A 15,973-nucleotide genomic window follows, 5' to 3' on the forward strand; every position below is an offset into this window, starting at 1 on the left:
CAAGTTGAAGGTCATGATAAAATGTGGCTTCGGAGAAGTAGAAGAAATAGTGTTGCTATGCCTAAGGGAAATTGCTTATGCCAGCAATAGTATGTTCTTGTAAAAAAGCAACTAGCAAAAATAAAACTGCACCACTTCTCCACCATCAGTAGACAGTGGACCTCCTGATCCCAGTTTTCCGTCTTCTTTCTTTTCTTAATCTCCCAACATTCCCACTCAGGTATATTTTCCAGAGTCACGCTGGACGTGGCAGGATTTACCATTTGCTGGATGCAGCAGTTTGCATACTGCTTGTGGGAATTAGGGTGGGCAAAAAGGACCCTGACCTCCAAATACCAGAGATCTATACTCTGATGAGTGCTTGTTGCTTCCACTTATGGAAGTGAAGGAAAGCATTATTGTCACACCTGGTATCTCCTTTTATTATTACAAGCCCCTTCCCCTCAGCTAAAGTAAATTCCAAGGGATTTAAAGGGCCAGCATCCTTTTATCACCCTCTTTTTTTTTTTCTTTTTCTTTTTTCTTTTTTCTTTTTGGAAGCCAGGCATTAAAAACATTCAAAAGCAACTATATGTGGGGGAGGTGGTGGATTAGAAAGTCACTGGACACATCTAGGAAAAAGCACAGACTCAAAATTCTTGAGACCTTAAGTTTACACCTGTAACCTTTTTAAGTTTACAACAATAAAAAAATGAACAAAAATAAGAACATTAAACACGAATATGTGGAAAAGTGGGAGAATTTGATTTTCAGACTTACCATGTTATTAAATTCAAATGTGCCATTTTCAACAACAGTGAAAAACCCCACATGGTGTAGAAATAAACAGAAAAGTATGGCCCATTCAAAGAAAATACAAAATAAATCAACAGAAACTGCCCCTTAAAAACACTTAATGGATGAACTACTAGATGAAGACTTTAAAACAACTCTCTTAAAGATGCTCAAAGAACTTAAGGAAGACATAGAGAAAGTCAATATAATTATTTATGAACAAAATGGAAATATCAATAAAAGTAAAGAAAACCTAAAAAGAAACTATAAAGAACTTCTAAAGCAAAAAGATATAATAATTGAAATGAAAAATTAACTAGAGAGGTTCAAAGGCAGAGTTGTGGTTGAGCTGGCAAAAGAAAGAATCAATGAACTCAAAGATAGGGCAATGGCAATTACTGAGTCTGGGCAGTAGAAAGAAAAAAAGATTGGACAGAGGTGAACAGTGCCTAATAGACCTGTGGGACACTATCAAGCAGACCAACATACATGTTGTTGGAGTCCCAGAAGAAGAGAAAGGGGCCGAGAGAATATTTTAAAAACTAATGGCTGAAAACTTTTGAAGTCTGATGAAATATATAAAAATAAACATCCATCAATGATATATGTAAGATGAATTTAAAAAGACTCACTCCAAGACACATTATAATCAAACTCAAAAGAGAAAGACAAAAAGAGAATCCAGAAAGCAGCTAGAGAGAAGGGACTCATCACACACCAAAAAATCTTAAATAAGATTATCAACATATTACTAAATAGAAACTTTCAAGCTCAAAGGCAGTGGGCCGATATATTCAAAGCACTAAAATAAATAAGCACCTGTCAAAAATAATCCTATATCTGTAGAATTGTCCTTTAAAAGTGCCAGAGAAATTAAGGCATTCTCAGATAAAAGACAATATGCTAAGTGAGATAAACTAGTCATAAGAAGACGAATGCTACATGAGGAATGGCACTTATATGAGATACTTAAAGTATTCATAATTATTGAGACAGAAAGTAGGATGTTAAATGTAATCTTCATGGTAAAGACAAAGAAAAATAGTTATAGAATATACACAAAAGAAAATAAGAAAGGCGTTTAAACATTTCACTACGAAAAATTAACAAAACACAAAAAACAGTAATGCAGGAAATGAGGAATAAAAAATTAATAAGACATGGAAAACAAAAAGCAAAATAAAGAAGTCCCTCCTTAATTACTTTAAATGTAAATGAATTAAACTCTCCAAAGACAAAGATTGGAGGAAAAAAAAAAAGAGATGCAACTATATGCTATCTACAAGAAACTCACTTTACATACAAAAACACAATGGATTGAAAGTGAAAGGCTGACGTATGCTACAGTATGGATGAACATTGAAGACAATATGCTAAGTGAGATAAACTAGTCATAAGAAGACAAATGCTACATGAGGAATGGCACTTATATGAGATACTTAAAGTATTCATAATTATTGAGACAGAAAGTAGAATGGTGGTTACCAGGGATTGTAGGAAAGAGGAAAATAGGAAATTATTGTTTAATGAGTATAAATTTTCAATTTTATAAGAAAAGAGTTTTAGACACAATATTATGAATGTATTTAACGCCACCGAACTATATACTTAAAAATGGTTAAGATGGTAAATTTTATGTTATGTGTATTTTACTACAATAAAAAAAAATGGCAAAATCATACTAGTATTTACTTTTTGACCTGGAAATTCCACTTTTAGGAAACTTTTACATTATAATAATATAAGTAACCACTTAAATATACCTCAATAGTGGTCTGGTTAAATAAATGGTAATATGTCCTCAAGTGGATATAATTCAAATGTAAAAGTAAACAATGGATATCTTTACTTTATAGAGTTATCTTTAAATATATTAAATGAGAAATTGATTTGGAAAAAGTACATATAGTATGTTAACCTCGAATATGAACATATATATGTAAAGATAAATCATAACATTAAAAAAAAGTTATATATGAGCAAGAGGGAATAAGTTGAGGGAATAGGCATTAAAGACAGATTTAATTAACTATGCTACTGTCTTTTATTTTGGAGCCATAGAAATATTATATACCATTATAAGACACTAACATTAAGGACATCTCAAAAATAAAAAAAGTGAAATATAGCACATCAATCTAAATATTTAGTTGTTGACATAGACACAAACAGAAAAGAACTGTCCTAGATAATTTTAAAAGATAGGAACTCGAGGTTGCATCCTTAGTAAAACATAGCCTAAGAACAAAAGAATTTACTAAAAAAAATAACAAACTGTCTAAAATAATCATATTGTTAGTATTGTTATTCTAAAATAGTTATGGAAGTGTTTTGCAATAAATGAGCAATTACATGGTATCTTAATTCTGTCATTCTCAGTGTTGAAAACTGGATTCTTGTCATAGAAAACTGAATTGCCATAGAAACTTATGGAAATTTGAGGCTATTCTCCAAGTTTTGACATTGTAGACATACAGGAATTTATGTTCAGTCTCTGCCAAATGTTACTGATGAATACACCTATAATTTCCTTTGGTAGAAGAAAAGCAATTATAATATATCTCCAGTTGATTTTAAATAAAAACCTTTGAGTGACCTCTGAATATTGAATACCTCACAAAAGCTATTATAAATGAAGTATAAAATGTCAAAGAACAGAAGTACATGTCTAAGTATAAGAACCCTAGAGATTCACTTAAATTCTCATTTTAAAAAATTTGATATTCATTCCATTTAATGAAACTACGCATATTTCATCAAAAATGTTGATTCTACCAAAACATCTCCAAAACTCTGGGGTTTCTCCATCAAGTTCTTGCCTTAATTTTTAATTTTGGAGTTAAAAATATTACAATTCCACTTCCCGGATAGTCAATTCATCTGCTACATCTTTTATATAACTAAAATGTTGTCAATAATCTTAACTATGTTTTCCTCTATGCTTTAAAAACATTTTTTTTGGTAACAAATTATCCCTAGGTTCAAATCTATATGATAGATACTACCTCTAACTTCTTATTATGTTCTCCCATTAGTTAAAAGCTTATCATTTTTTTCCTTTAAGCTAGTACATTTTCTTTGTGTATCTTTGATAATTCTAACTGAAAACAGTAAGGTCTCTTTGTTCCAATTCCACATCTTTTCATATCACCTCAGGTCTAAGTCCATTGCCTTTGTAAACTTCTGTTTAAGCTCTTTCTGATGAATAATAAACTTTTTTTTTAATCCAAAATATTGACAAGTCTGTAACTCACCCCCCTTGAAAAAAATCTCAAATTATCTTTTAATTGTCTCAAAAAATTACACTATTAGTAGCCAATTTTTGAACTTAGGAAAATTCTACAAAGATATGCCTGGGTTGCTTTTCTTATGCATTTTTATGGCAGTACTTCTAAGGGTGTACTTCTTGGTCTAGATGCATCAGAAAGACCAAAATCCTACCCCAGATTTTCTGAATGAGAATCTCTTGAAAAGGAAGGTCTGGAATGTGCACTTTGGATAATCTCAGGTGATTCTCATGCCCTGTAAAGTTCGAAAACCACCACTGTTGGGCAGATGAAATGTTCATATCTGTAATTTAAATATAAAAGAACTACAAAAGCCAGAAACTGATTTTTTCCTAATAGTACCACCATTTTTCTGACTAGGCAGGTTCAATTTTCCATACATTGACCAAGTAATTCTTTCTTGCCTATATCATTGTCATTCACTCCTACATGTTTCTTTTGTATAATTCTACTTTCTCCTTATTCAGAGCCTTCTTCTTTCATTCTTGGACCACTGTGATAGCCTCCTAAATCTTCTGACATTCCATTTATTTATCATCACTGAAGTAAATTTCTAAAAGTCCACTTTATTCTCTCAATTATGTAAATAAAATTTTACCTATTGTTTACTGTAGTCATTCCCAAAGTGAGATTAAGAAAAAAACATCAATTTCTGTTTTTTTATTTAATGGTGCAATTTATATACAATAAAATGTACAGATAAGCTTCAATGTTTTTGAGCAATATACCCATGTAACTACCACCCTTATTAAAACAAATTTTGTATTTATTTCATCCAAAAATAATGCAAAAATAAGCTTAATAAAAATTAATATTCAGTTGACACTTGCTGCTCTTGGTATGTTTGTAGGGACACAGGTGAAGAGTCTTAAGGGAGGTGTGCAATTACACAGTGTGGAAGGGTTGATGTGCACATTCCCCTGTCTGTCTGCTTCAGCATATTGCACTGGATTTTGGTTTATAATTGGCCAGTTAAAGTGAGCTGTGTTTTGAAGTATTCATTTGTCCCTAAACAAATACTCATGTAAATGATAAATAGTTGGGAACTATTCCTTCAAATGGACCTGAGATTAAAGATAACACTAACGATGCATGCAAAAGTGAACACCAAAAATGGGGAAGGACACTAACTTTCCACGCTCTTAGTACAAGGGCTCAGTCAGTCATATTTCTAGGTCAAATCATGAAGACCAGAAATAAGTCACAGTGACAATTTTTAAACAATTAATAAAGTTATTTGAAATGTGGATTTATAGTCAATATAATAAATAATAATCAGTACTCTATGCAATTATTGAGTATTAAAAACTTAGCTAATAATAATAAAGCATGTATAATTTTTAAATATTAGAGAGTTTACTCAAACTTATTTTTAACTCATGGGATGAGGAATCAAGAACAGTTATATCTTCAATCTAAAATATAACTATCTTGAGCTAACATATACACAAGTTATTTGAAGTACATCAGAAATGGTTACAGATTTTTTTTTCCCATTGAGAAACAGTCTATTTTCTCTCTCCTTCAGTCTAGGGTAGACGTGTGCTTGTTTTGACCAATAGATAGTAGTGTAAATGATGCTGTTCTAGTTCCAGGACCAGTCTTAAGAAGACTGGCAGCTTTTACTTTTACCCTCTTAGAAGCCAAAAACGATGCTGTCGAGAAGACTACCAAATGAGGCTAGGCCAGAGAGAAGGGGCAAGTGATCATGTTGGATGTCAATTCCTAGCTTGTACCCAGCTGAGTGCAAGCATTTGAATAACGTCAGCTATACCATGTAAATAAAGCAGAACTGCTCAGTTGATCCCAATCAACCCACAGAAACATGAGAAGTAATAAATTGGTGCTATTTTATGTCACTAATGTTTTGAATAGTTTATTGTACAGCAGTAGAGCACTAAAACACTACTCACTGTCTCTACAGTTTCCCTTATGTTTCTACAACTTACACTGTTCTCATGTTTTGGAAAAATTTGGTTTATTTCCACAGAGTCACTTGCCCTGGACTTTACTGTTTTTCCCACTGGCTGTGACATGTTAATGACTGAAGCAACAGAGCAAGGCAAGGGTAGGGTAGGGATAATCTTTCTCACAAACCCCAGGCTCATAAACTTTTGAGCTGTTACTTGAGAAAGAAATTAACTTCTACTGTATTTGATTCAAGTCACTGTAATGTTTGGAGGCTCTTTGTAAAACCATTTCAGTTTGTAATTTTACTAATAAATACTCTACTAATTTCATTACAATAGATAACATATTCATCTTTGAGTTCTGTGTACATTCCCATTTTTGAGTTCAGTGTACATTCCCATCTTTGAGTTCAGTGTACATTCCCATCTATTTTTGTGAGTTCCGGTTTTTGTGGCTTATTATTTCACACTATGTGATCCGTATGAGGAAAAGGACAAGGAGTTTAATGTGTTCAGAAATGAATAGTTTTCTGGAATGATTTTCAGGGGAAGCCATAAAAACATGAACAATATTGACACTCAGTAAATATGACCTGCAAAATGGAAGAAACATCTTCCAATAATGTATGCCACAAAATCTAACTTCTCTCATGCCTAAAGGATAATGGTAATAATAATAATAATAAAAATCCACAATACTTTACTTTATTACCTAGTAATAAGTTCTGATAAAGAGAAAAATAACCTCAAAAATCCAAAAAGGAAAAAAAGAAAATAATTTCTAATTTGGCGGAGTTTAAAATTGGAATCAGAATTCTAGAGAATAGAAAGGCATGAGGAAAAGCTAATAGACTCCATGCAAGGTTACTTAATGTGTGAAAGATCAGAACGCGAAAAAGGGCACAGTTATAAGCTGTGTGTGTGTGTGTGTGTGTGTCTGTGTGTGTGTGTAAGCACACACTTCTATTCTTACCAGACTTGTATGACTTAGAAAAACATACTTTATTTTTCCTTCTAATGGTAATTAATGACATCAACTAACATTATTTGACCAGTAATTTTCTTTCAGACACTATTACATATTTACATCTATTAGATCACTCCTCAAAACTCTTTTATAGAAAGATTGATTTTGATGAATCCCATTTTAAATAGGAGCAATCTGAGATAGAGAAGTTAGTAACTTGCCTAGCATTATATGGTTGGGAAGTGTTAAAGTCAGGATTTGAACATTGATAGCACAAATCCAGAAGCTATGTTTACAATTTCTGCAATGCCTTGCCTTCTAGAAATGTAAATACTATCAAAGCATATAATTTTATTTAATATAGTTGTGAAAGCAAAGTTAGTGTTAGAGGTTATATCTATTCTTGAGGACTATCCACCATCCTAAAGTTAGAGGTTGATGGAATGTAACATCATTATTTCATTTTTCTGCTTGAATCCTTTCATTGGTTCTTCATTTCATTCAGAGTAAAAGACAGAGTAGATCAATAGTATACAAATCTCTGTTTCCTGGCACTCTGTTATTTCTCACACCTTCTTTCCACTTGCCTCTCACTCACGCTTTTCCGATGCTACTAGGCTCCTTGATGTTTCTCAAACCCACAAGGCAAGCTCTAGCTTTTATCTCAGCCTAGAAACTCTTCCCCAAGATATCAATATGGCTAACTCCTTTAACTTCTGTAACACTTTGCTCAACCTCACCTTTTCAGTGAGGCATTTCCTGATCATCTTATTTAATACTGCAACTTATGTTGTAACACCTCTTTCTGCATTTCCAATTCCACTCATCCAGCTCTATTTTTTCTATAGCACTCACTAGTATCAATCTTTTGTAGTATATACATTTATTTGTTTATTATATTGTTTATTACCTGTCTCTGTTGCCAGAAAACCATCTGTACAAATTGAAGAATCTATCTTGCTCCATAGAGTAGGTGCTCATTTATTGAAAAAGTGTAATTTTAAAATAAGTATAATTTTTAAAAGTGAAAGAAACTTATGAATGCCAATGAATACCAGACCACTCTGAGTAGCATGCCTCCCCAAGACTATCTTTAAATTTCATCTACTGGACTTTGTGTATGCAGCATCATCTGTCTAGATCATTCCTCTCCTATTTGTTGCCTGGAAATTCTAGCCTTTCTGCTAAAATAACATTTCCTAAGCAACTCTCAGAAATTCTAGCACTCTCTTCCCATGAGCCCACATGATGTGTGGCTCATACTTTATTTATAGTGTTTACAATTATGTGTTTTAATTCATTTTTTGATGTGTTCTAGCATAAACTCTATCTCTCCCTAACCTAGAACATTTATCTCTCATATTTGTATCTATAACGTCCAGCACAGTGATTGACATACTGTCAAGCCCTCAGTTAATAAAAATTTTAAAAGTGTCTATTTCCTTTTATATATGCCAGGCCTCTCTAGACTTAAAAGAGGCTTATGCTTAGGTTCATAAGAAAATTTTAAAAAATTTTAATAGTCTAATCTCAGCAAAGGGTTTATGATATGTGTGTAGTTCTAGAGACTAAAGGCTTTAAACAGAATTACTTGAATTTTCTTTATGGACAGCATTTCTAAGTAGGCTATAGCCTTATATTTTGAATCTGTCTAATGTCTGCAGGTTTCTGTGTTGTTATATATGTATGCACATATACAGGCTGGAGGCATGAGAATAGGAAAGGTTTAAGAGTAAAGTTGAATTTCATTGAATAGTTATTTTCAAGCACAGTTCAAAAACAACTCCTTCATTAAGAGATGTATGGTCTGTCTCACACACATCTGTCCCTCTAGAGACTAAAACCTTGCAAAGCAACTACATCCATATTTTACCAAAAGCAATTTGAAGGGCGGGGGGAAGCAATTTGAGTAGCATAATCAAATTCTCATCATTTTTGCTTTTGGTACAATTAGCAGTATATGCACAAGGATGGATTAAGACAACTCCTGTGAAATTTTTCAAGGAAAAATTAGCCAAGGGTATAATACATTATGTGCCCTTGGGCTAATTATGATCTTTTTCTTTCTCCCATATGGCTCCAAATGCCCTTATTTAATTCAGTCATGTATTTTCAGAATTATGTAATTGATCCACCAATGATAAAATACTGTAGAGCGAACTGTGTAAGTTTTTCAATTGATTTTTCAATTTTTTTCTTAGGGAATTTTTTATGAGGTGATATGGAGAACACTACCAATATGTAAATTAACCTCCCTTTTTTAAAAAGTTGCTTTGCTTCTTCAATAAAAGTTTTTTTTTCTATTTATTGTTTTACACATTCCGCTGAAACTAATTCTGAGAAAGAACTGTTAATTTTAGATTCATTTATACTTAAAAATAACAGTAATTTCCAAAAAGAAAATCTTTGTTATTAAACGTGTTTACTCTGATTTGAGACAATTTTTATTTTATATGATTCTGGAGTGACAACTGAGTGTAAAATGTTAGCAGGTACAAACCAACAAGGATGGAATAGAGGATGCCCGGTCTATCTGATGGTGGCTGAATATTCCGGTCCTGATCAATGGCTTGAATCGGTGGGGTAACAATGATGGGGTTCAGTTCTTCCTGGAAAAAAATCAGAGCGTTTAGTTCAGCTTCATTACTAATACCTCATGGAGAACTGGCATCCAGATATTACAGTTTGGATAGCTAGATAACAAGCAAGCCAATAGTTAAATTTAGGTTTATGTAATACCTTAGGCTACTTATTTTAAATATGAAGAGGGAGCAAGGTGTCCTCCAAGTCAAAATAAAAAGACATAGTAATTACATGCACACAACTGTATATCAGGAATTTTTCCTAAAAGGAAAGCAAGGAAGAAAGACATCAATAAATTTTGAATTTTCTCTAGATAATTTTATCAAAAGAAACGTAAGGCTATCAGTATGCTTTTTATCTTTGGCTTTAAACAACATTTGTAAGAATATTTATATTCTTTTCTTCCTAAATTGTGTTTTAAAGTTTCAAATACATTTACTATATTAAAATAAAAGCTTTAAAAATGGATGCTTTAATTCCCATCATTGCATATTTCACACAGTTAAAATTAATTATATATCATGCAGGTATGTACACATAATTATCTGCAAGAAGTTTCTGTTTAAAGTTTTAATACAGTTCTGTAAGGCAGTGTTTTCCAATTTGATGTCCAGTAAGTAGTATTCTGTTCTGCTATCAAGACTGGCAAACATTTTTCTACAAAGGACTGGAGAATAAACAAGTTTAGGCTTTGTCAGGCATGCAGTTTCTGTTGCAGCTACTCAACTCTGCCATTGTAATAGAAAAGCAACAAGTGGGCATGACTATGTTGCGATAAAACTTTATTTACAAAAACTTTATTTACAAGGATATAGGTTGTTAACCCTGGTTCTAGATTATAATGAATATGCTAAAAAAACAAAGGTGAATTCTGCACAGGTAAGCTTGGGAAACATGGTCTAAAATAATATTTTAAAAAGCTAATCTACTGTACTGCAGGTCTTTTCAGAGACTTAAGTGTGCTAATTTTGCATAATGCTTGTCTAAGAAGAGAGTATTTTTAGCATATTTTCTAGAACCACACATTGACATCTCCTTGAATTAATACCCTTAGAATACAGTTTGGGAAATACTGCTTTAAATCTTTGCAACCCTTAGTACAAATAAAGAAGCGGTAATTCTAAAGGGAAATAAAGTCTATCTCAATATCTGACAATTTCATGTTCTAAGGAATTACTGCAATGTTCTTTTATATTACTCCTCACAAATAATAGAACCTTGAAACATATCATGTACATTTATATAAAATCAGTAGTTTCTAATCTCAGCAAAAAATTTATAATGTTGGCATGCTAAAAAAAGAGTGATGATATTAAACCATCATTTATAATTTTACTTTATGTTATTAAGTTATATTATTTTTAAGTTATACGTATATAAAGTATAAGTGTGTGACTATGTTATATTGAGTTACTGAAATTGTAGTAATTAAGATATTCATTGGCCAATAACTTGGGGCTCACATACATCTTAGTGGCTCTGTTGAGTTCATAATCTCTAATGGGTTCTCAGTGGTCTATATGCTATCAATATCTTCCTAAAAATAAAGAGCTCTAGGCAGGGATAACTTACTAATATTTTACTCACTTCTTTAAATTTGGATTTGGAACCATGAAAATGTCAAATCAGTATCGAAATTACTCCATAAAATTCAGGTTAACTACTGTTCTCACACAATACAACACTCTTTGTAAACTCTTCCCCCTACTATCTGCTTCTGTCCCTCTTTCTCTTCATTTCATTCTCTCCTCTATCCCACCTCCCTTTCTCCCTATTCTCCGCACTGCCACACACATACCTTCCTAATAGTCACTTGGCTTTCTATGTAATACATTTATTGCTCTTTAAATTGAAAAAATCTGAGGCTCTTCAAAGTATATATGTTTGAATGTAGGAGTTAAGGATTGATCATCTCGTCCTAGTCATTTCTCAAAAGAATCTGATTCCATCAGCCAAAGTCAGCTTACAGCTCAGCTACATTAGTCCTGGAATTAAGTCTGTGGTAATTTTTCTGAAAGTGTGGCTCTACTCAGACATTGAGGGGGCATTACAAATCTCAGGATTTTCTGTCATCCCATCCTGTTCCCATGGTCAGAGAAATACGCCAAGGGTTCCTAAACAGACTCTAGCTTTTTGAAATAGTTACCTAGAATTTTTTTTTTTAATAAGCTCTTCCATTAGAGTGCTAAGTACATCATACTTAGTGTATTCCTTCCAAGCACCTTCACTCTGCTTATGTCTGTGGCACTGCTAAGGAACAAACACTTAAGTGGTATTAGTTTTGGTAATTAGCCAGGTAGTTTAAAATCCTCTTCCTATACTGTCTAAAGTTATTAGAATGAACAATGGAGACTTAATCACATTATTTAAAATTATCTAAACAATAAAAACTAAAAATAACGCAGCAAACAAAACCAAGAGGGAAGAAGTGCTAATTAACTTTATCATCTTTCATATATCATATGGTGAGAACTGAAGATATAAAAAAAAAAAGGGTGAAGTTTAGAATTATGTTGGTAATCAGAAGAATTAAAAATGGAAATAGCCAACTGTAAATATTGCAGGAGAATGAGTCTGGAAGTTAGTGTAGGTGAGATGAAAGATGTCTATTTAAAGCTATTCAGTCCTGCTTGACTATGTAGTTACCATACGCTGTACTAATTTTAATGTTATAAATAAATAAATTGCACTAGTGAGAATAAAATAAAATGTCCTCTTGGTAAAGGCTTCAATATGTTTCTGGAAAATTAGGAAGTATGGTGTCTTCAATAACTTAGGACTGAACTATTTCCTTATAATATTAGCAACTAATATTAATAAAGTATTTTTTATGCTACCATTTATAAGTTTTTAGAAAAACTAGGTGAAAAGAATGAACTCTCAGATATGATTTCTAAGATCACCTCTCAAATAGACTATATTCTTTGTATCTTGAGAATTTTTAACACTACTAATATTAATGTACTATGTAATGACATTTTAGTCAACCATGGACCACATATAAGACATAAGATTATAGTGGAGCTGAAAAATTCCTATCAGCTGTTGTCATAGTGCAAAGTATTACTGTTTTGTGCCTTCTCAGTCTATTATCAATAATGCTATGGGCTAGAAATGCCTCAGGGGGCACTTACCTGGGTGCACTGAGCTTCCCAGAGTACTTAGCCCCTTTCAAAACCAGTATTACCATGGGATTGACCTTTGGGCTTTTTTACCATTGCAAGATGCCCTCAGTAACAACCATTAGGAAACTCTGAATTAAGAAAGAGTTTATTACCTACAAGTCTTGGAGCATACAAGGTATACCAAGAAGCATGCAGCAAGGCGACAGGTAGAGAAGAAGAGCACACAGGTACAGGAGCCTGGGGTTCTGCTTTTATTGAGTTTGAGGGGAGGATAGGCTAGAGTTTTTCAGACTTACTCTTTATTGATAAATTTGAAGGTAGACTTAAAATACTTTAGCCAATTCTTATATCTTAAAAAGTTTTCATTTTACAAATAGGAACTAATATCTATCATTTACCAAACAAATCAATGGGGTAGTAAATCTTAAAAATAAAAACTCATATTTGACATTTTGTAGAATTGATTAGTAAAGCCCCCAGCCTTGGTTGAGATACAGAAAAAAGAAGCACTATTAAATTCTAAATGTTCTTCAACTTAGCATTTGAGTGATGTCTTCTTATGAGTAAGGTACACATGTTATACCAACCTGCTAAAGTATTTAATATTACATAAAGTCATGATAGCAATCTCCAAGAGTTGTCTATAGAAAGCCTTTCCCTGTTATAGTGGAAAACCGAAAAAAGAATATATTCAGGGAGAACTCTGGAAAAGTAAACTGAGCTCATAGAACCACAGGTGTCTCTGGCATAAAAGCCAAACCTGGATATTATCTTCAATTATTATAATTCTTAAATGTCCACCCTTCTATTTATATATTAGACTCATCATTGCTTAGATTTATGATCTATATTTTAATCAAATAATAATCTTAGAGTAGTTATGTTAAAAAAGTAAAAACTTCACCACCAACTATAAATATATTCTAGCGCTAATAATTAAGCGATTTGAAATTTTAGCAAACTACATAATTTAATATCTTAAATTACTATTATTATTAAATTACTTTCATTAATATTATTAAATTACTTTCATTAATACTATGTGTTCTTTATACTTAGACACTTCTTTTCAATATATTTTTTTAAAAACTTATTTTCCAATTTATATTTTAAATCTATCATACACTTTCTTTGAAAAAAGAATAAGATTTACACTATAGAAAGAAAATTTGGTATACATTGTTATTCTTATTTCATATTATATTGCAAATGTGCTATTTCTTAGAAGCTTTTTAAAATATTTAGCCAAATTATTGTTTGTTTCTATATGTTAACTGACACAGAAAAGAAGAACAAATCAAACACGTTCACATACACTCTCAACAAGACACATATATAACTTACTTACATATTCCCTTAAGAGGCCAAACACTGTTTTTTCTTTGACTATTTTTGATTTTTTTCAAGTGGCGGAAACATCAGAGTGTTTGAAAAAAGTGTCAGATATTTTGAAATGTTCTCTTCCTTGTGTACATTGTCTCTACAAAGAATATTGTGCTTATCCATATCAAAATTTATCAAACACTCTTATTAAATGTATGTTTGAGTTTCCTTGCCTATAACTTTCTTGAGAGAAGGGATAAGTTCTTTTTACTTTTGGATTTGTAGCGTCAGAAACCAAGGTGGAACATGAGTGATCAAGAACTGTTGAATAATTTTAAATGTTGTAAACTCAACTTCTCAATTCTTGATTATTTAGAGTATTCTTGAGCCCATAAACTCTAACTTTGCTCTCTGAGTTTCTATAGGCCATTCAAATAGACATGCCAATATTATATGAGTATTCTTTTATAACTCAGATCTTTCTGTTACAAAGTTACTGAATACAACTAGGGGGGAAATAATGTGGCCACGAGATTGGGTGAAAATATACAGATAGAGGCTCAAAAGTGCTTCACTGAGCTGGTCTTTTGAATAGTAATGATGAAAAGTCTGATAAACATTTCAGTATACTGGGTAGTGAACTCCTGTATCCTACAATAAAACATGCCAAATTTACTAATAAGTAGCAATACAACTTTTCAATTAACTATTTAATCCTCAGAGAGTGAATCCTAATTTTCAAAGTGAGGTTAATAATATCTACATTACATATTTGTGAGAGATTCATAAAATAATGTATATAAACAAATAAAATAGTAAGTGACATGCTTAATATATAAAAATTATTAGTACTATTAAAATTAATTTATTGCTTTTATTGGGTAATATTGATACTAAAATTAACTTCAAGTTATAAGCAGAGCATGTCAAGGTGGAATCTCATTTGAGAGCAAGTCTTGCACATTTTCCTGAACACATGGCATGATCATAAATTTTAAAAATTTTAGTGAGAATTGCATAACTGAGCAAATGTTTGAGATCATGAAGGGGGACTATCTTTCATTACTATTTAATTATAAACAAAAGATTCAGATGTTAAAGCTACAAATCAAATTATCTGATGATTATACTTAAACATAATTTTAAGATAGTGTATTAGGGAGGTGAATATTTACTTAAAATGAACATTTCATTTTACTTTATTAAAGGAAGCTTCAGCAAAATTATTTTCTATAGATTCAGACATATCACAGTTTTATAACCAATTTGTAAACTCATTCCCTACTCTTTTGATTTAGAAATTTTGTGATAACTCCTTAATTTATTAGTATTCAAATGAGTCATAGAAATTATTAAGCACTTGTGAGCAAAAAACTCTACCAATTGTTTGAGCAATATAAAATAAATTGGATAAGAGTTCTGGAACTGTGAAGATCACAGTCATGGGGATGGAGATTCAAAGTACATGTCTTCAAGTTAATTTAGAAACTTTTTTTATAAAGATATTAATAAATATTGAGAGCTCTGAAAGAAAACTCACATCTTCAAGTATTATGAGTGAATTATTCAAAATAACAAGAATCAGAGATATTCAAGCATGTGCAGTTTGAATAAGACAAATTTCGATCCATGCATCAAATGTGAGATTGGTAGAGATAATGAATATGCTTCTATTTGGTAGAGACTGAATAAAGGTTTTAAAAAAATGATAGATGATAGACGATAGATGACAGATGAATAGATAGATAGATAGATAGATAGATAGATAGATAGATAGATAGATAGATAGATATAGATAGAATCTAGGGATATTTTGAGGAGAATCATTAAAGTGCCTTAAATATAGTGTAGTTTACTTTTTACATAGTTGGCAATGGAAAACTACAGGTAGATAGCAAAAATATTATTGTATTTCTGATGAAGAAAAGTCATCCTAGAGTATCTTGTAATTATAGAGTAATGCAAAGGAAAATATTAAAGGTCCAACAATCCAGGGATAACCAT

At 31.8% G+C, this 15,973-nt stretch overlaps 1 protein-coding gene across 1 annotated transcript in view; it reads right to left on the reverse strand.

Moving 5' to 3' along the window:
* The window catches only part of PCDH15 (protocadherin related 15), a 562,288-nt gene that overhangs the window by 301,874 nt on the left and 244,441 nt on the right, over window positions 1-15,973 (reverse strand). Inside the window, exon 9 of the mRNA XM_011361648.1 lies at window positions 9,439-9,547. Within this exon, the coding sequence (XP_011359950.1) occupies window positions 9,439-9,547 (109 nt within the window). The remainder of the gene's footprint in view (window positions 1-9,438; window positions 9,548-15,973) is intronic.

This window comes from Pteropus vampyrus, unplaced genomic scaffold (assembly GCF_000151845.1).
Source record: "Pteropus vampyrus isolate Shadow unplaced genomic scaffold, Pvam_2.0 Scaffold68, whole genome shotgun sequence".
NCBI classification, from domain to species: domain Eukaryota; kingdom Metazoa; phylum Chordata; class Mammalia; order Chiroptera; family Pteropodidae; genus Pteropus; species Pteropus vampyrus.